This window comes from Somniosus microcephalus, chromosome 3 (assembly GCF_052327205.1).
Source record: "Somniosus microcephalus isolate GS21.2 chromosome 3, FLI_Smic_1.0, whole genome shotgun sequence".
NCBI classification, from domain to species: domain Eukaryota; kingdom Metazoa; phylum Chordata; class Chondrichthyes; order Squaliformes; family Somniosidae; genus Somniosus; species Somniosus microcephalus.
This window is the reverse complement of record NC_140989.1, coordinates 116552892-116565068: the sequence shown is the minus strand read 5'-3', so window position 1 is coordinate 116565068 and position 12177 is coordinate 116552892. Positions and strand designations below refer to the sequence as shown.

The following is a 12177-nucleotide window of genomic DNA, read 5'->3' as shown; positions in this document are numbered from 1 at the left end:
GGTGGGAAAGCAAGTTGGGCAGAGGACTCAAAGAATCTGCAAAGGGATATAGACAGGCTAAATAAGTGGGCAAACATTTGGCAGATGGAGTATAATGCGGGAAAGTGCGTGGTTATACACTTTGGCAGGAAAAATAAAAAACCAAACTATTATTTAAATGGAGATTACAAAATACTACAGTTCAGAGGGACCTGGGGGTCCTTGTGCATGAAACACAAAAAGCTAGCATGCAGGTACAGCAAGTAATCAAAAAGGCAAATGGAATGTTGGCCTTTATTGCAAGGGGGTTGGAGTATAAAAGCAGGAAGGTCCTGCTACAACTGTACAGGGTATTGGGGAGGCCACACCTTTAGTACTGCGTACAGTTTTGGTCTCCTTATTTAAGGAAGGATATACTTGCATTAGAGGCAGTTCAGAGACGATTCACTAGGTTAATTCCAGAGATGAAGGGGTTGACTTATGAAGAAAGGTTGAGCCTATACTCATTGGAATTTAGAAGAATGAGAGGTGATCTTATTAAAACATATAAAATATTGAGTGGGCTCGACAAGGTAGATGCAGAGAGGATGCTTTCCCTCATGGGGGAATCTAGAACTCGGAGGCATAGTTTCGGAATAAAGGGTCACTCTTTTAGAACTGAGATGAGGAGGAATTTCTTCTCTCAGAGGGTCGTAAATCTGTGGAATTCTCTGCCCCAGAGAGCCATGGAGGCTGGGTCAATAAATACATTTAAGGTCGAGATAGACAGATTTTTGCAAGATAAGGGAGTGAAGGGTTATGGGGAGCGGGCAGGGAAGTGGCTTTGAGCCCAAGATCAGCCATGATCTTATTGAATGGCGGAGCAGGCTCGAGGGGCCAAGTGGCCTATTCCTGCTCCTATTTCTTATGTTTTTATGTTCAGAAGATCATGGGTTCAACTCCCACCCCAGGACTTGAGCACATACCTTAAGCTGACACTTCAGTGCAGTATTGAGGGAGTGCTGCACTATCAGAGATGTCTTTCAGATGAGACATTAAACGGAGACTCCGTCTGTCCTCTCAGGTTGGTGTAAAAGATCCCATGGCACTATTCAGGGAAGAGCAGGAGAGTTCTCCCAGTGTCCTGGCCAATATTTATCCCTCAACTAATATCTAAAAGAGTTTAAACTAATTTGGCAGGGGGATGGGAACCAGGTTGAAGCATCAGAGAGGAGAAAAGGCCTGAGAGAGACAAACAGCATTAGAATACACAGTTGTTCAGAAATAGGAGGGATCCAATAGGACAGCAATGCTAAGCAGACTAGAGCGGATTTGGAGTGCATGTTCATAGAGGCACAAAACGTGACAAATAAGGTTGGTGAGTGGCAGGCACAAGTTGCCACATGGGACTATAATGTAAGTGGCAATAACGCAAATCTGGGTCAAACAAGGTCAGGAATCGGAATTTAACCAGGACTTGGGATGGACCACCAAATAGTGGGAAGGAGATGGAGGAACAAATTTGCAAGTACATTTCAGAAATATCCAGAAACAACAGAGTAGTGATAATGGGGGGCTTAAATTATCCTAATATAGACTGGGGGGGGGGGGGGGACTACAAAGGGAAAGGATGGGGGAGGAATTCCTCAAAGGTGTACAAGAGAACTTTTTTGATCAGTATGTTTCCAGCCCAATGAGGAAGGAAGCAATGCTGGATCAAGTTCTGGGGAATGAAGTCGGTCTAGTGGAGCATGTATCAGTGGGAGAACATTTGGGAAACAGTGATCATAATATCATTAGGTTTAGAGTAGTTATGGAAATGGACAAGGAATAGTTAAAGGTGAAGATACTCAACTGGAAGAGGGCTAATTTCAGTAAGTTGCAAAGGGATCTGGCCCACGTGGGATTGACAGGTAAAACAGTAAATTAGCAATGGGAGGCCTACAAGGAGTTCACGAAGAGACTGGACACATTCCTATGAGGGGGTAAGGAAGGGCATCCAAAGCTAGAGTTCACTGGATGAATAAAGAAATTGGGATTAAAATGAAACAGGAAAAGGAGGCTTATGATGAATGTCAGGATCATATTATAATCAAGAATCAAGCAGAATACAGAAAGTGCAGAGGAGAACTGAGAAAGGAATTAAGAGGGGCAAAGAGTGAGTATGCGAGTAGATTAGCAGGTAAAATAAAAGGGAACACTAAAATAGAGCAAAAGGATAGTCAAAGAAAGGGCAAAGCCGATTAGGGACAAAAAAGGAAATCTTCTTGTGGAAGCTAAGGCCATGGCTGAGGTACTAAGTCAGTACTTTGCATCCTACTTCACAAAAGAGAGGACGCTGCCAATGTTACAGTAAAGGAGAAGGGGGTAGAGAAATTAGATAGAAAAGAAAAACTTGCATTTATATAGCGCCTTTCACAACCACCGGACGTCTCAAAGCGCTTTACAGCCAATGAAGTACTTTTGGAGTGTAGTCACTGTTGTAATGGTAGATAATAAAGATAGATAAAGAGGAACTTAAAATGTTGGCAGTGCTCAATGTAGAAAGGTAACCCAGTCCAGATGGGATGTATCCTAGATTGCTGAGGCAAGTAAGGGCGGAAATAGCTGAGGCTTTGGCCACAATCTTTCATCCTCCTTGGATATTGGAGTGGTGCCAGAGGACTGGAGGACTGCAAATGTTACACCACTTTTCAAAAAAACATGATCGAGTTCTTCAATAAAATAACGGAAAGGGTTGATGAAGGTAGTGCAGTTGATGTGTATCTGCACTTTCAGAAGGTGTTTGATAAAATGTCATATAATAGACTTGTTAGCAAAATTGAAACCCATGGGAGGAAAGAGGCAGTGGCAGTTTGGATACGAAATTGGCTAAGAGACAGAAAGCAGAGAGCAATGGTTTATCAGACTGGAGGGAAGTACACAGTGATAGCCCCCATGGGTCAGTATTGGAACCACTGCTCTTTTTGATATATATCAATGACCTGGACTGGGGTAACAGGGTATAATTTCAAAAAAGACTTCAGGAGGACATAGACAGAATTGTGAAATGGGCAAACACATGGCAGATAAAAATTAATCTGGAGAAATGTGAAGTGATGCATTTTGGAAGGAAAAAAAGCAATTTGAATTAAATGGTACAATTTTAAAGGGGCCTTAGGAATAAAGAGGCTGGAGGAATCACATACAGAAATTTTTGAAGGTGGCAGGACAAGTTGATCAGATGGTTAAAAATGCACATGGAATCCTTGGCTTTATAAATAGAGGCAGAGCACAAAAGCAAGGAAGTTATAGTAAATCTTCATAAACCACAGGTTAGGCCTCAGCTAGACTATTGTGTCAAATTCTGCGCACCACACTTCAGGACATCAAGGCAGTATTTGACCAAGTGTGGCATCAAGGAGCCCTAGTAAAATTGCAGTCAATGGGAATCGGGGAGAACTCTCCACTGGCTGGAGTCATACCTAGCACAATGGAAGATGGCTGTGGTTGTTGGAGGTCAATCATCACAGCCCCAGGACATCACTGCAGGAGTTACTCAGGGCAGTGTCCTAGACCCAACCATCTTCAGCTGCTTCATCAATGACCTTGCCTCCATCATAAGGTCAGAAGTGGGGATGTTTGCTGATGATTGCGCAGTGTTCAGTTCCATTCGCAACTCCTCAGATAACGAAGTAGTCCATGTCCGCATGCAGCAAGACCTGGACAACATTCAGCCTTGGTGTGATAAGTGGCAAGTAACATTTACACCACACAAGTGCCAGGCAATGACTATCTCCAACAAGAGAGAGTTGGGTATTCTGTGTCTCACCTCCTGACTCCCCAAAGCCTTTCCACCATCTTCAAGGCACAAGTCAGGAGTGTGATGGAATATTCTCCACTTGCCTGGATGAGTGCAGCTCCAACAACACTCAAGAAGCTCAACACCATCCAGGACAAAGCAGCCCGCTTGATTGGCACCCCATCCACCACCTTAAACATTCACTCCCTCCACCATCGGCGTACCGTGGCTGCAGTGTGTACCGTCTACAAGATGCACAGCAGCAACGCGCCAAGGCTTCTTCAACAGCACATCCCAAACCTGTGATCCCTACCACCTAGAAGGACAAGGGCAGCAGGCGCTTGGGACCATCATCACCTCCAAGTTCCCCACCAAGTCACACAACATCCGGACTTGGAAATATATCGCCGTTCCTTCATCGTCGCTGGGTCAAAATCCTGGAGCTTCCTCCCCAACAGCACCGTGGGAGCATCTTCACCCCATCGGAAGTTGGCTGTGGTTGTTGGAGGTCATTCATCTCAATCACAGACATCACTGCAGGAGTTCCTCAGGGCAGTGTCCTAGGCCCAACCATCTTCAGCTGTTTCATCAATGACCTTCCCTCCATCATAAGGTCAGAAGTGGGGATGTTCGCTGATGATTGCACACTGTTCAGCACCATTCGAGACTCGTCAGATACTGACGCAGTCTGTGTCCATATGCAGCAAGACCTGGACAACATTCAGACTTGGGCTGACAAGTGGCAAGTAACATTCGCACCACACAAGTGCCAGGCAATGACCATCTCCAACAAGTGAGACTCTAACCATCTCCCCATGACATTCAATGTCATTACCATCGCTGAATCCCTCACTATCAACATCCTGGGGGTTACCATTGATCAGAAACTGAACTGGACCAGCCATATAAATACTGTGGCTACAAGAGCAGGCCAGAGGCTGGGAATTCTGCGACGAGTGTCTCACCTCCTGACTCCCCAAAGCCTTTCCACCATCTACAAGGCACAAGTCAGGAGTGTGATGGAATACTCTCCACTTGCCTGGATGATTGCAGCTCCAACAACACTCAAGAAGCTCGATACCATTCAGGATAAAGCAGCCCGCTTGATTGGCACTCCATCCACCACCTTCAACATTCACTCCCTCCACCACCGGCGCACTGTGGCTGCAGTGTGTACCATCTACAAGATGCACTGCAGCAACTCGCCAAAGCTCCTTCAACAGCACCTTCCAAACCCGCGACCTCTACCACTTAGAAGGACAAGGGCAACAGACGCATGGGAACATCACCACCAAAAGTTCCCCTCCAAGCCACACACCATCCTGACTTGGACCTGTATCGCCGTTCCTTCACTGTCGCTGGGCCAAAATCCTGGAACTCCCTTCCTAACAGCATTGTGGGTGTACCTACACCATATGGACTGCAGCAGTTCAAGAAGGCGGCTCACCACCATCTTCTCAAGGGCAATTAGGGATGGGCACTAAATGCAGGCATAGCCAGCCAGCAACGCCCACATCACGAAAGGATGTCATAGTTTGGAGAGGGTGCAGGGGAGGTTTACCAGAATGGTACCAAGGATGAGGGACTTCAGTTATGTGGAGAGACTGGAGAAGCCGAATAGAGGGGGCGAAACTGTTTCCATTGGTAGAGGACACAGGTTTAAGATAATTGGCAACAAATTTAGGGAGGAAATTTTTTTTAATTTCTTAAATGCAGCCTGCTGTTATGATCTGGAATGCACGGCCTGAAAGGGTGGTGGAAGCAGATTCAATAATAACTTTGAAAAAATTGGATATATACATGAAAAGGAGAAATTTGCAGAGATAGGAGAAAAGAGCAGGGGAATGGGACTAATTAGATAGGCCTCCTTCTGTGCTGTATGATTCCACTTTTGAACCAGAAAATGCAGTGTACACAAGCTTACTAATGTCCGGGTGGAGTGAATACATTTCTCAGCATTGGATTAGGAACATTTTTTGGATCAAATCGCTCAGGACATCTTGATTGTGTTATTGGCCACATTCAGCGATCTCAGTTCCTTCAATGTGGATGAAAGCAGGAAAGAATCTAGCCACCTTCCTTGAGGGAGAAGAGAACATCAATTGGATTTTCATATCTGGGCCACTCTTGCACACCCATGTAACCACAGGCTCAGTGTGGGTTGTTGTCATTAGTAGTACAACACAAATTTAAACACAAGTTCTCAAAAATTACAGCGATATCTAAAAATAAGATGGTGTTCCTACTCTTCATTTTTCTGCTGAGAACTCAACAGAAATCCCCAAATTAATATTTCCACCCCTCCCCCATGAATTAGCTGCCATGTCAGTCAATTTAGGGTGACAAAGGCGTGATCTATTGGAAATAAATAAATGAGATTTGCAAGTGTCACCCTTGCATTTGGAATTTTGATATAATGAGGATTTCTTCACATTGCAGTAGCACAATCATGCAATTAGAATATACAATCCTAAAGGGTGTAGGAATATTTGCCTGTAGACCAAAGAGGAATTACTTAATGAAAATTCCAGATGTCTGGAAGTGAGAAAAACTCTTAGTTGAGGGTGTGCCAATATGGAGCGGTTCGGGGTGATGAGCATTTTACACTGCCTGAATCAGACAAAGTTACTTCTATCTTTACCTAGAAAATAATGAAACCAAGATCTAAGTATTTAAATTGCTAAGGACACAGCAAAGTCTGGTTTATGGGGTTATTTTCTAATCAGAAGATTGTTCGATCTGCAGACTCAGGACTGTTTGCATCATAGGACTAATTTTCAATAAAGCACATTACCTGTCGAAAGCAGGGGCATCGGCTTCGAGACCTCGGGTCAGCCGCAGGTGGTGAGAGCCAACCTGAAAAATTAAACAGAAAATCAGAGGGCTTTAGTAATTCTGCGCATATTAAAAACCGGCACAATCCTTTTCTTACACAAGAAGAAAATACCGCAGATGCTGAAAATCTGAAATAAAAACAGAAAATGCTGGAGAAACTCAACAGGTCAGGCAGCATCTGTGAGACCTTTTGTCAGAACTGGAAAAAAGCAGGAAATAGAACAGATTTTTAAGCAAGCATAGGGGCTGGCTAAGGGGGGAGGGGATGAAAGAACAAAAGGGAAGGTCTGTGATAGGATAGAAGGCGGAAGAGGTTAAGAGACATTAAGAGATATTCAAGGCAAAAGGAGATGGTAATGGGACAGGTTAAGAAACAAAGGATGGCTCTAAATGAAGTGTAAATTGCACTGGCAGAATGAAGGACAGCTGCCATGTGGGGGAGAAGAAAAAAAGAGTGTGGATTAAAAAAAAATATAGATAGGGGCCGAGGTTATGATCTGAAATTGTTGAACTCTATGTTGAGTCCAGAAGGCTGTAAAGTGCCTAATCAAAAGATGAGGTGCTGTTCCTCGAGCTTACACTGAGCTTCCGTGGATCAATGCAGGAGGCCGAGGACGGTGAGGTCGGAGTGGGAGTGGAGCGGTGAATTAAAGTGACAGGTGACCGGAAGCTCGGGGTCCCCCTTATGACTGAACGGAGGTGTTCCGCAAAGCGGTCACCCAATCTGCATTTGGTCTCCCCAATGTAGAGGAGACAACATCATGAGCAGCGAATACAGTATACTAGATTGCAGGAAGTACAAGTAAATCGCTGTTTCACCTGGAAGGGGTGTTTGGGGCTCTGGACAGTGGGAAGGGGGGGGGAGGTATAAGGGCATGTTTTGCATCTCCTGTGCTTGCACGGGAAGGTGCCGGGCGAAGGGGAAGGGGTGTTGGGGGTGATAGAGGAGTGGACTAGGGTGGCGCAGAGGGAGCAGTCCCTACGGAATGCTGAAAGGGGAGGTGAGGGTGGTGGTGGGATCACGCTGGAGGTGGCAGAAATGGCGGAGGATGATCCGTTCAATGTGCAGGCTGGTGGGGTGAAAGGTGAGGACAAGGGAACTGTTGTCGTGGTCCTGGGATGGAGGGGCAGGGGTGAAGGCAGAAGTGCGGGAAATAGAACGGACACGGTCAAGGGCCGTGTCAACCACTGTAGAGGGGAATCCTTGGTTGAGGAAAAAGGAAGACATGTCAGAAGCACTGGTATGGGAGGTGTCATCGTCAGAGCAGATGCGGCGGAGACGGAGAAACTGGGAGCATGGAATAGAGTCCTTACAGGAAGCGGGGTGGGAGGAAGTGTAGTCCAGGTAGCTGTGGGAATCAGTGGGCTTGTAGTGAATGTTTGTCAATAACCTATCCCCAGAGATGGAGATGGAGAAGTCAAGGAATGGAAGGGAAGAGTTGGAGATGGACCATGTGAAGGTGAGGGAAGGGTGGAAATTGGAAGCAAAGTGAATGAAATTATCTAGTTCAGGGGCAGAGCAGGAAACGGCACCAATACAGTCATCAATGTACCGGAAAAAGAGGTGAGGGAGGGGACCCGAGTAGGATTGGAAGAAAGAGTGTTCCACATGTCCCACGAAAAGGCAGGCATAGCTGGGACCCATGTGGGTTCCCATAGCAACATCTTTGATTTGGAGGAAGTTGTTGTGTCCGTCAGTAGTAAGACACAAGACTGCAGGAGAACGGTACAACAGGTGTTTACTCAACGTGGCTCACTCTGGAACTGAACTGTACAGATTACTACTCAGTGCTATATACAGGTGTAGTCACTGCCGGTACTACAGTATACATGAGCTGTAAAAAGTAGTTCCCCCCTTAAAGGTATATACATTACAATTCCTCCCCTTTTAGATTAACAGTACGATAACACTCATTTAACAATTAAATATCAAACTAATTACAATTAACACTTTTAACATACAACGTTAGCTGAAAATAGTCCATTTACAGGGATAGGGTGGGATATGTGTTGGTGTAGGGGTTACGGGGATCGGGTGGGATATGTGTCGGTGCAGGCTCGATGGGCCGAAATGGCCTCTATCTGCACTGTGGGGTTTCTGTGATTTCTGTGATATATTGAGTCTTTGGGGAGGCTTCCTGATCCTTTCTGGATAGCGCCTTTCCCGAGTGTCTCGCTCTTGGTGCGGAGGCGATTCTGGCACCCTGTCGTCGGTTGGGTCATCAGCTTCCGATACTACTGTTTCTGGGGTAGATGCGACCTGTACGTCGGGTTCCTCACCAGGTACGTATGGGCGGGGCATGGGGTTGACTTGTTCCTGTGACTCTAGGATCTGGTCAGCATGGCGTCTCACGATGTTCTCCCCAATGTCCACTGTGTACATTAGTGGGCCCTGCCGTGTGCATATCGTTCCTGGCTGCCATTTTTCTGTTCGGTAGTCGCGGGCCAAGACTGGTTGCCCTACATTGAAGCTCCTTGTTGGCTTCTCATGAATGTGCTGGAATTGCTTACTCTCAACATCTCTTCGTACGTTTGGTCTGAGCAAATCCAGGCGAGATCTTAACCTTCGGTTAAAGAACATCATGGCCGGGGCCTGGTTGGTGACTGCATGTGTCGCATTCCGGTAGGCGAACAGGAAATTGTCCACCTTATGCTGCAGCGGAATGTTGTCATTGTACATAGCCTTTATTGCCTTCTTAAAGGTTTGTACGAACCTCTCAGCCAATCCATTTGTGGCTGGATGATACAGGGCGGATGTGTAATGCCTTGCCCCACTCTTTTTCATAAACCTCCGGAACTCTTCGGACACAAACTGTGGTCCATTATCGGAGCGAATCTGTTCTGGCAAGCCGTTCCTGGCAAAAATGGTCCGTAGGACTGCAATAGTTTTCTCCGTGGTGGTGGAGGACATTTTGATGACCTCAGGCCATTTCGAGTGCGCATCCACGGCTATTAAAAACATTGAGTCCATGAACGGACCAGCAAAATCAATATGCACCCGTTGCCATGGAGATGAGGGCCACTCCCATGGGTGCAGAGGGGCATGTGGTGGTGCATTTTGGACTTTCTGGCATCCTGAGCAGCTCTTGGTCAGGTCCTCGATTTGTTTATCGATTCCCGGCCACCACACATAAGCCCTGGCAAGGCTTTTCATTTTTACCCCTCCCAGATGACCCTCATGAAGCTCATTGAGCACTCTATCCCTTAACTTGGGTGGAATTACCACTCGGGATCCACACATCAAGGTCCCCCGGCACACTGACAGCTGTTCTCTTCTTGTCGAGAATGCTGGCAACAGTGAGTCGCCATGTGCTGGCCATCCCTTCACCGTCAAATCATATACCCGAGTGTGTGTCGGGTCATTTCGGGTCTCCTTTTCTATACGAGCGTTAGTTACCGGTAGGTATTCAACTATAGTCGAATGAAATATTTCGACAGGATCCACTGCTGGTGCTTCCTCCGCAGTAGGCAGTGGCAGGCGTGATAGCCCATCAGCATTTCCATGCTGTTTCGTGCCCTTATATTCAATCTCAGTGGTGCGCCCCTAGAAAGAGTGACCATCTTTGTAGTCGTTGGGCAGTCATCACCGGAACGCCCTTCTTCGGATTAAAAATGGAGACAAGAGGCTGGTGGTCAGTCAGCAAGGTGAATTTCTGCCCGTGCAAATAGTGATTGAACTTTTTCACTCCCCACACTAGGCTGAAGGCCTCCCTGTCAATCTGGGCGTAGTTACGCTCGGCTGAGGTTAGTGATCGTGACACAAAGGCTATTGGCCTCTCTGAGCCGTCCGAGAATTTGTGCGACAGCACCGCTCCAATGCCGTAGGGTGACGTATCACATGCCAACCGAATTGGTAGTGCTGGGTTGAAATGGGCCAATACCTCTTTCGATGTGATTAGTGTTTTGCTCTTCTGGAAAGCTCGTTTACATTCGTCACTCCACTTCCATGGCACCCCAGTTTGCAGTAGGGTGTTCAGTGGGTGTAGTATTGTAGACAAATTTGGCAAGAACTTATGGTAGTAGTTTACCAGCCCGAGGAACGACCTCAGTTGTGACACGTTTTCCGGTGCTGGAGCCTTGACTACTGCCTCAATCTTTTCTGGGGACTTATGTAACCCCTCTTTATCGATAACGTGGCCACAATACGAAATGTTTTTTTTTTAAACTCGCATTTGGGGCGGTTAGCTCGGAGCCCATATTCCTTCAATCTAGTGAGCACCTGCTCCAGGTTGGCGAGGTGATCACTGTCATTTTCGCCCGTGACCAGGATGTCGTCCAAATAACACTGGGTCCCTGGGATCCCTTGCAGGACTTGTTCCATTGCCCTTTGCCAAATAGCCGGAGCTGATGCTACCCCGAATACCAGCCGGTTGTATTGGTAGAGACCTTTATGGGTGTTGATTGTGAGGTCTTTTTTCGATGCTTCTTCTACCTCCATTTGCAGATATGCCTGGGCCAGATCAATCTTAGTGAAGCGTTTCCCTCCAGATAGCGAGGCGAAAATATCTTCAATCCGCGGAAGTGGATATTGCATGGTGTGAAGGACTGGGTTCACTGTTACCTTAAAGTCCCCACAGATGCGAACCTTCCTTGGTTCCCCAGGCGTGCTGCTCAATGACTTTTTCATCACAGGGACGATGGGTGTAGCCCACTCGCTCCAGTCTACCTTGGACAGTACGCCTGAACGTTCCAAACTCTCCAGCTCTGCTTCGACGGCTGGGCGGATCGCATAAGGTACCGGTCTGGCCTTAAAAAAATTTTGGGCTTGCGTTTTCTTCGATTTTAATTGTTGCGGTCATGCCTTTTAGTGTTCCGAGTCCTTGCTGGAACACTTCTTGCGCGTCGGTTAGGACAAATCGCCCAGGTGTGACGTTGTCATCCTTTTTGGCAGCCAGTCAGTGCTTGTATGGAATGCCAATCCAGCTGTATTTTCCAGATCCATTCAAGTCCCAGTCATGGTGGTCCTCCATCTTGCAATACATACAGGTCTAGTTTTGGTGTTTCCTTACCGTTATATATAGCGGTCACCCTTATTTTTCCTTTGGGTAGACTTTTTGCCCCGTGTACGTCTTCAAAATAATTATTGTGTCTCTCAAGGGTATGTGTGAGAATAGCCGCTTGTAGTCCCGTCGGTTTATGACTGTTAGGGCTGATCCTGTGTCCAATTCCATCTTTACCTGGACTCCTGCTATCTTGAGAGTGACCCAAATGGTTTGGTGTTCCTCCGTTTTGATCACATTATGTAGTTTCAGACAACTCAGCTCCCTGCTTTCGGAGTCGGTATCACTCTTTTGTTCGTCTGAACTATTCTCCGTCACCTTATGTACCTTCTTGTACTTTTCTTTTGGAGATTTCTTATTGCTGGTTTTCTTTCCCGACCTGCAGACTCATGCTATGTGTCCTACTTTTCCACACTGTCTGCACACTTTGTCTTTGAACCAGCAATCATTGTGGTCGTGTGTTGTTCTGCCGCAGCGATAGCACTTCTCTGTTCTGTATGACATTTCGTTTGTGCCATATTCTTGCAGTCTCTGTTGTATCGCTGCAGCGCCCCGTGCTGCTGCTTCATATGATACCGCAATGCTGAAAGCCTTGTCCAGCGT

General features: G+C 46.6%; 1 protein-coding gene across 1 annotated transcript in view; it reads right to left on the bottom strand.

Moving 5' to 3' along the window:
- LOC147121280 (polyphosphatidylinositol phosphatase SYNJ2-like) overlaps positions 1-12177 on the bottom strand; it is a 263000-nt gene that overhangs the window by 151517 nt on the left and 99306 nt on the right. Inside the window, exon 6 of the mRNA XM_085981525.1 lies at positions 6534-6595. Coding sequence (XP_085837651.1) covers positions 6534-6595 — 62 coding nt within the window. The remainder of the gene's footprint in view (positions 1-6533; positions 6596-12177) is intronic.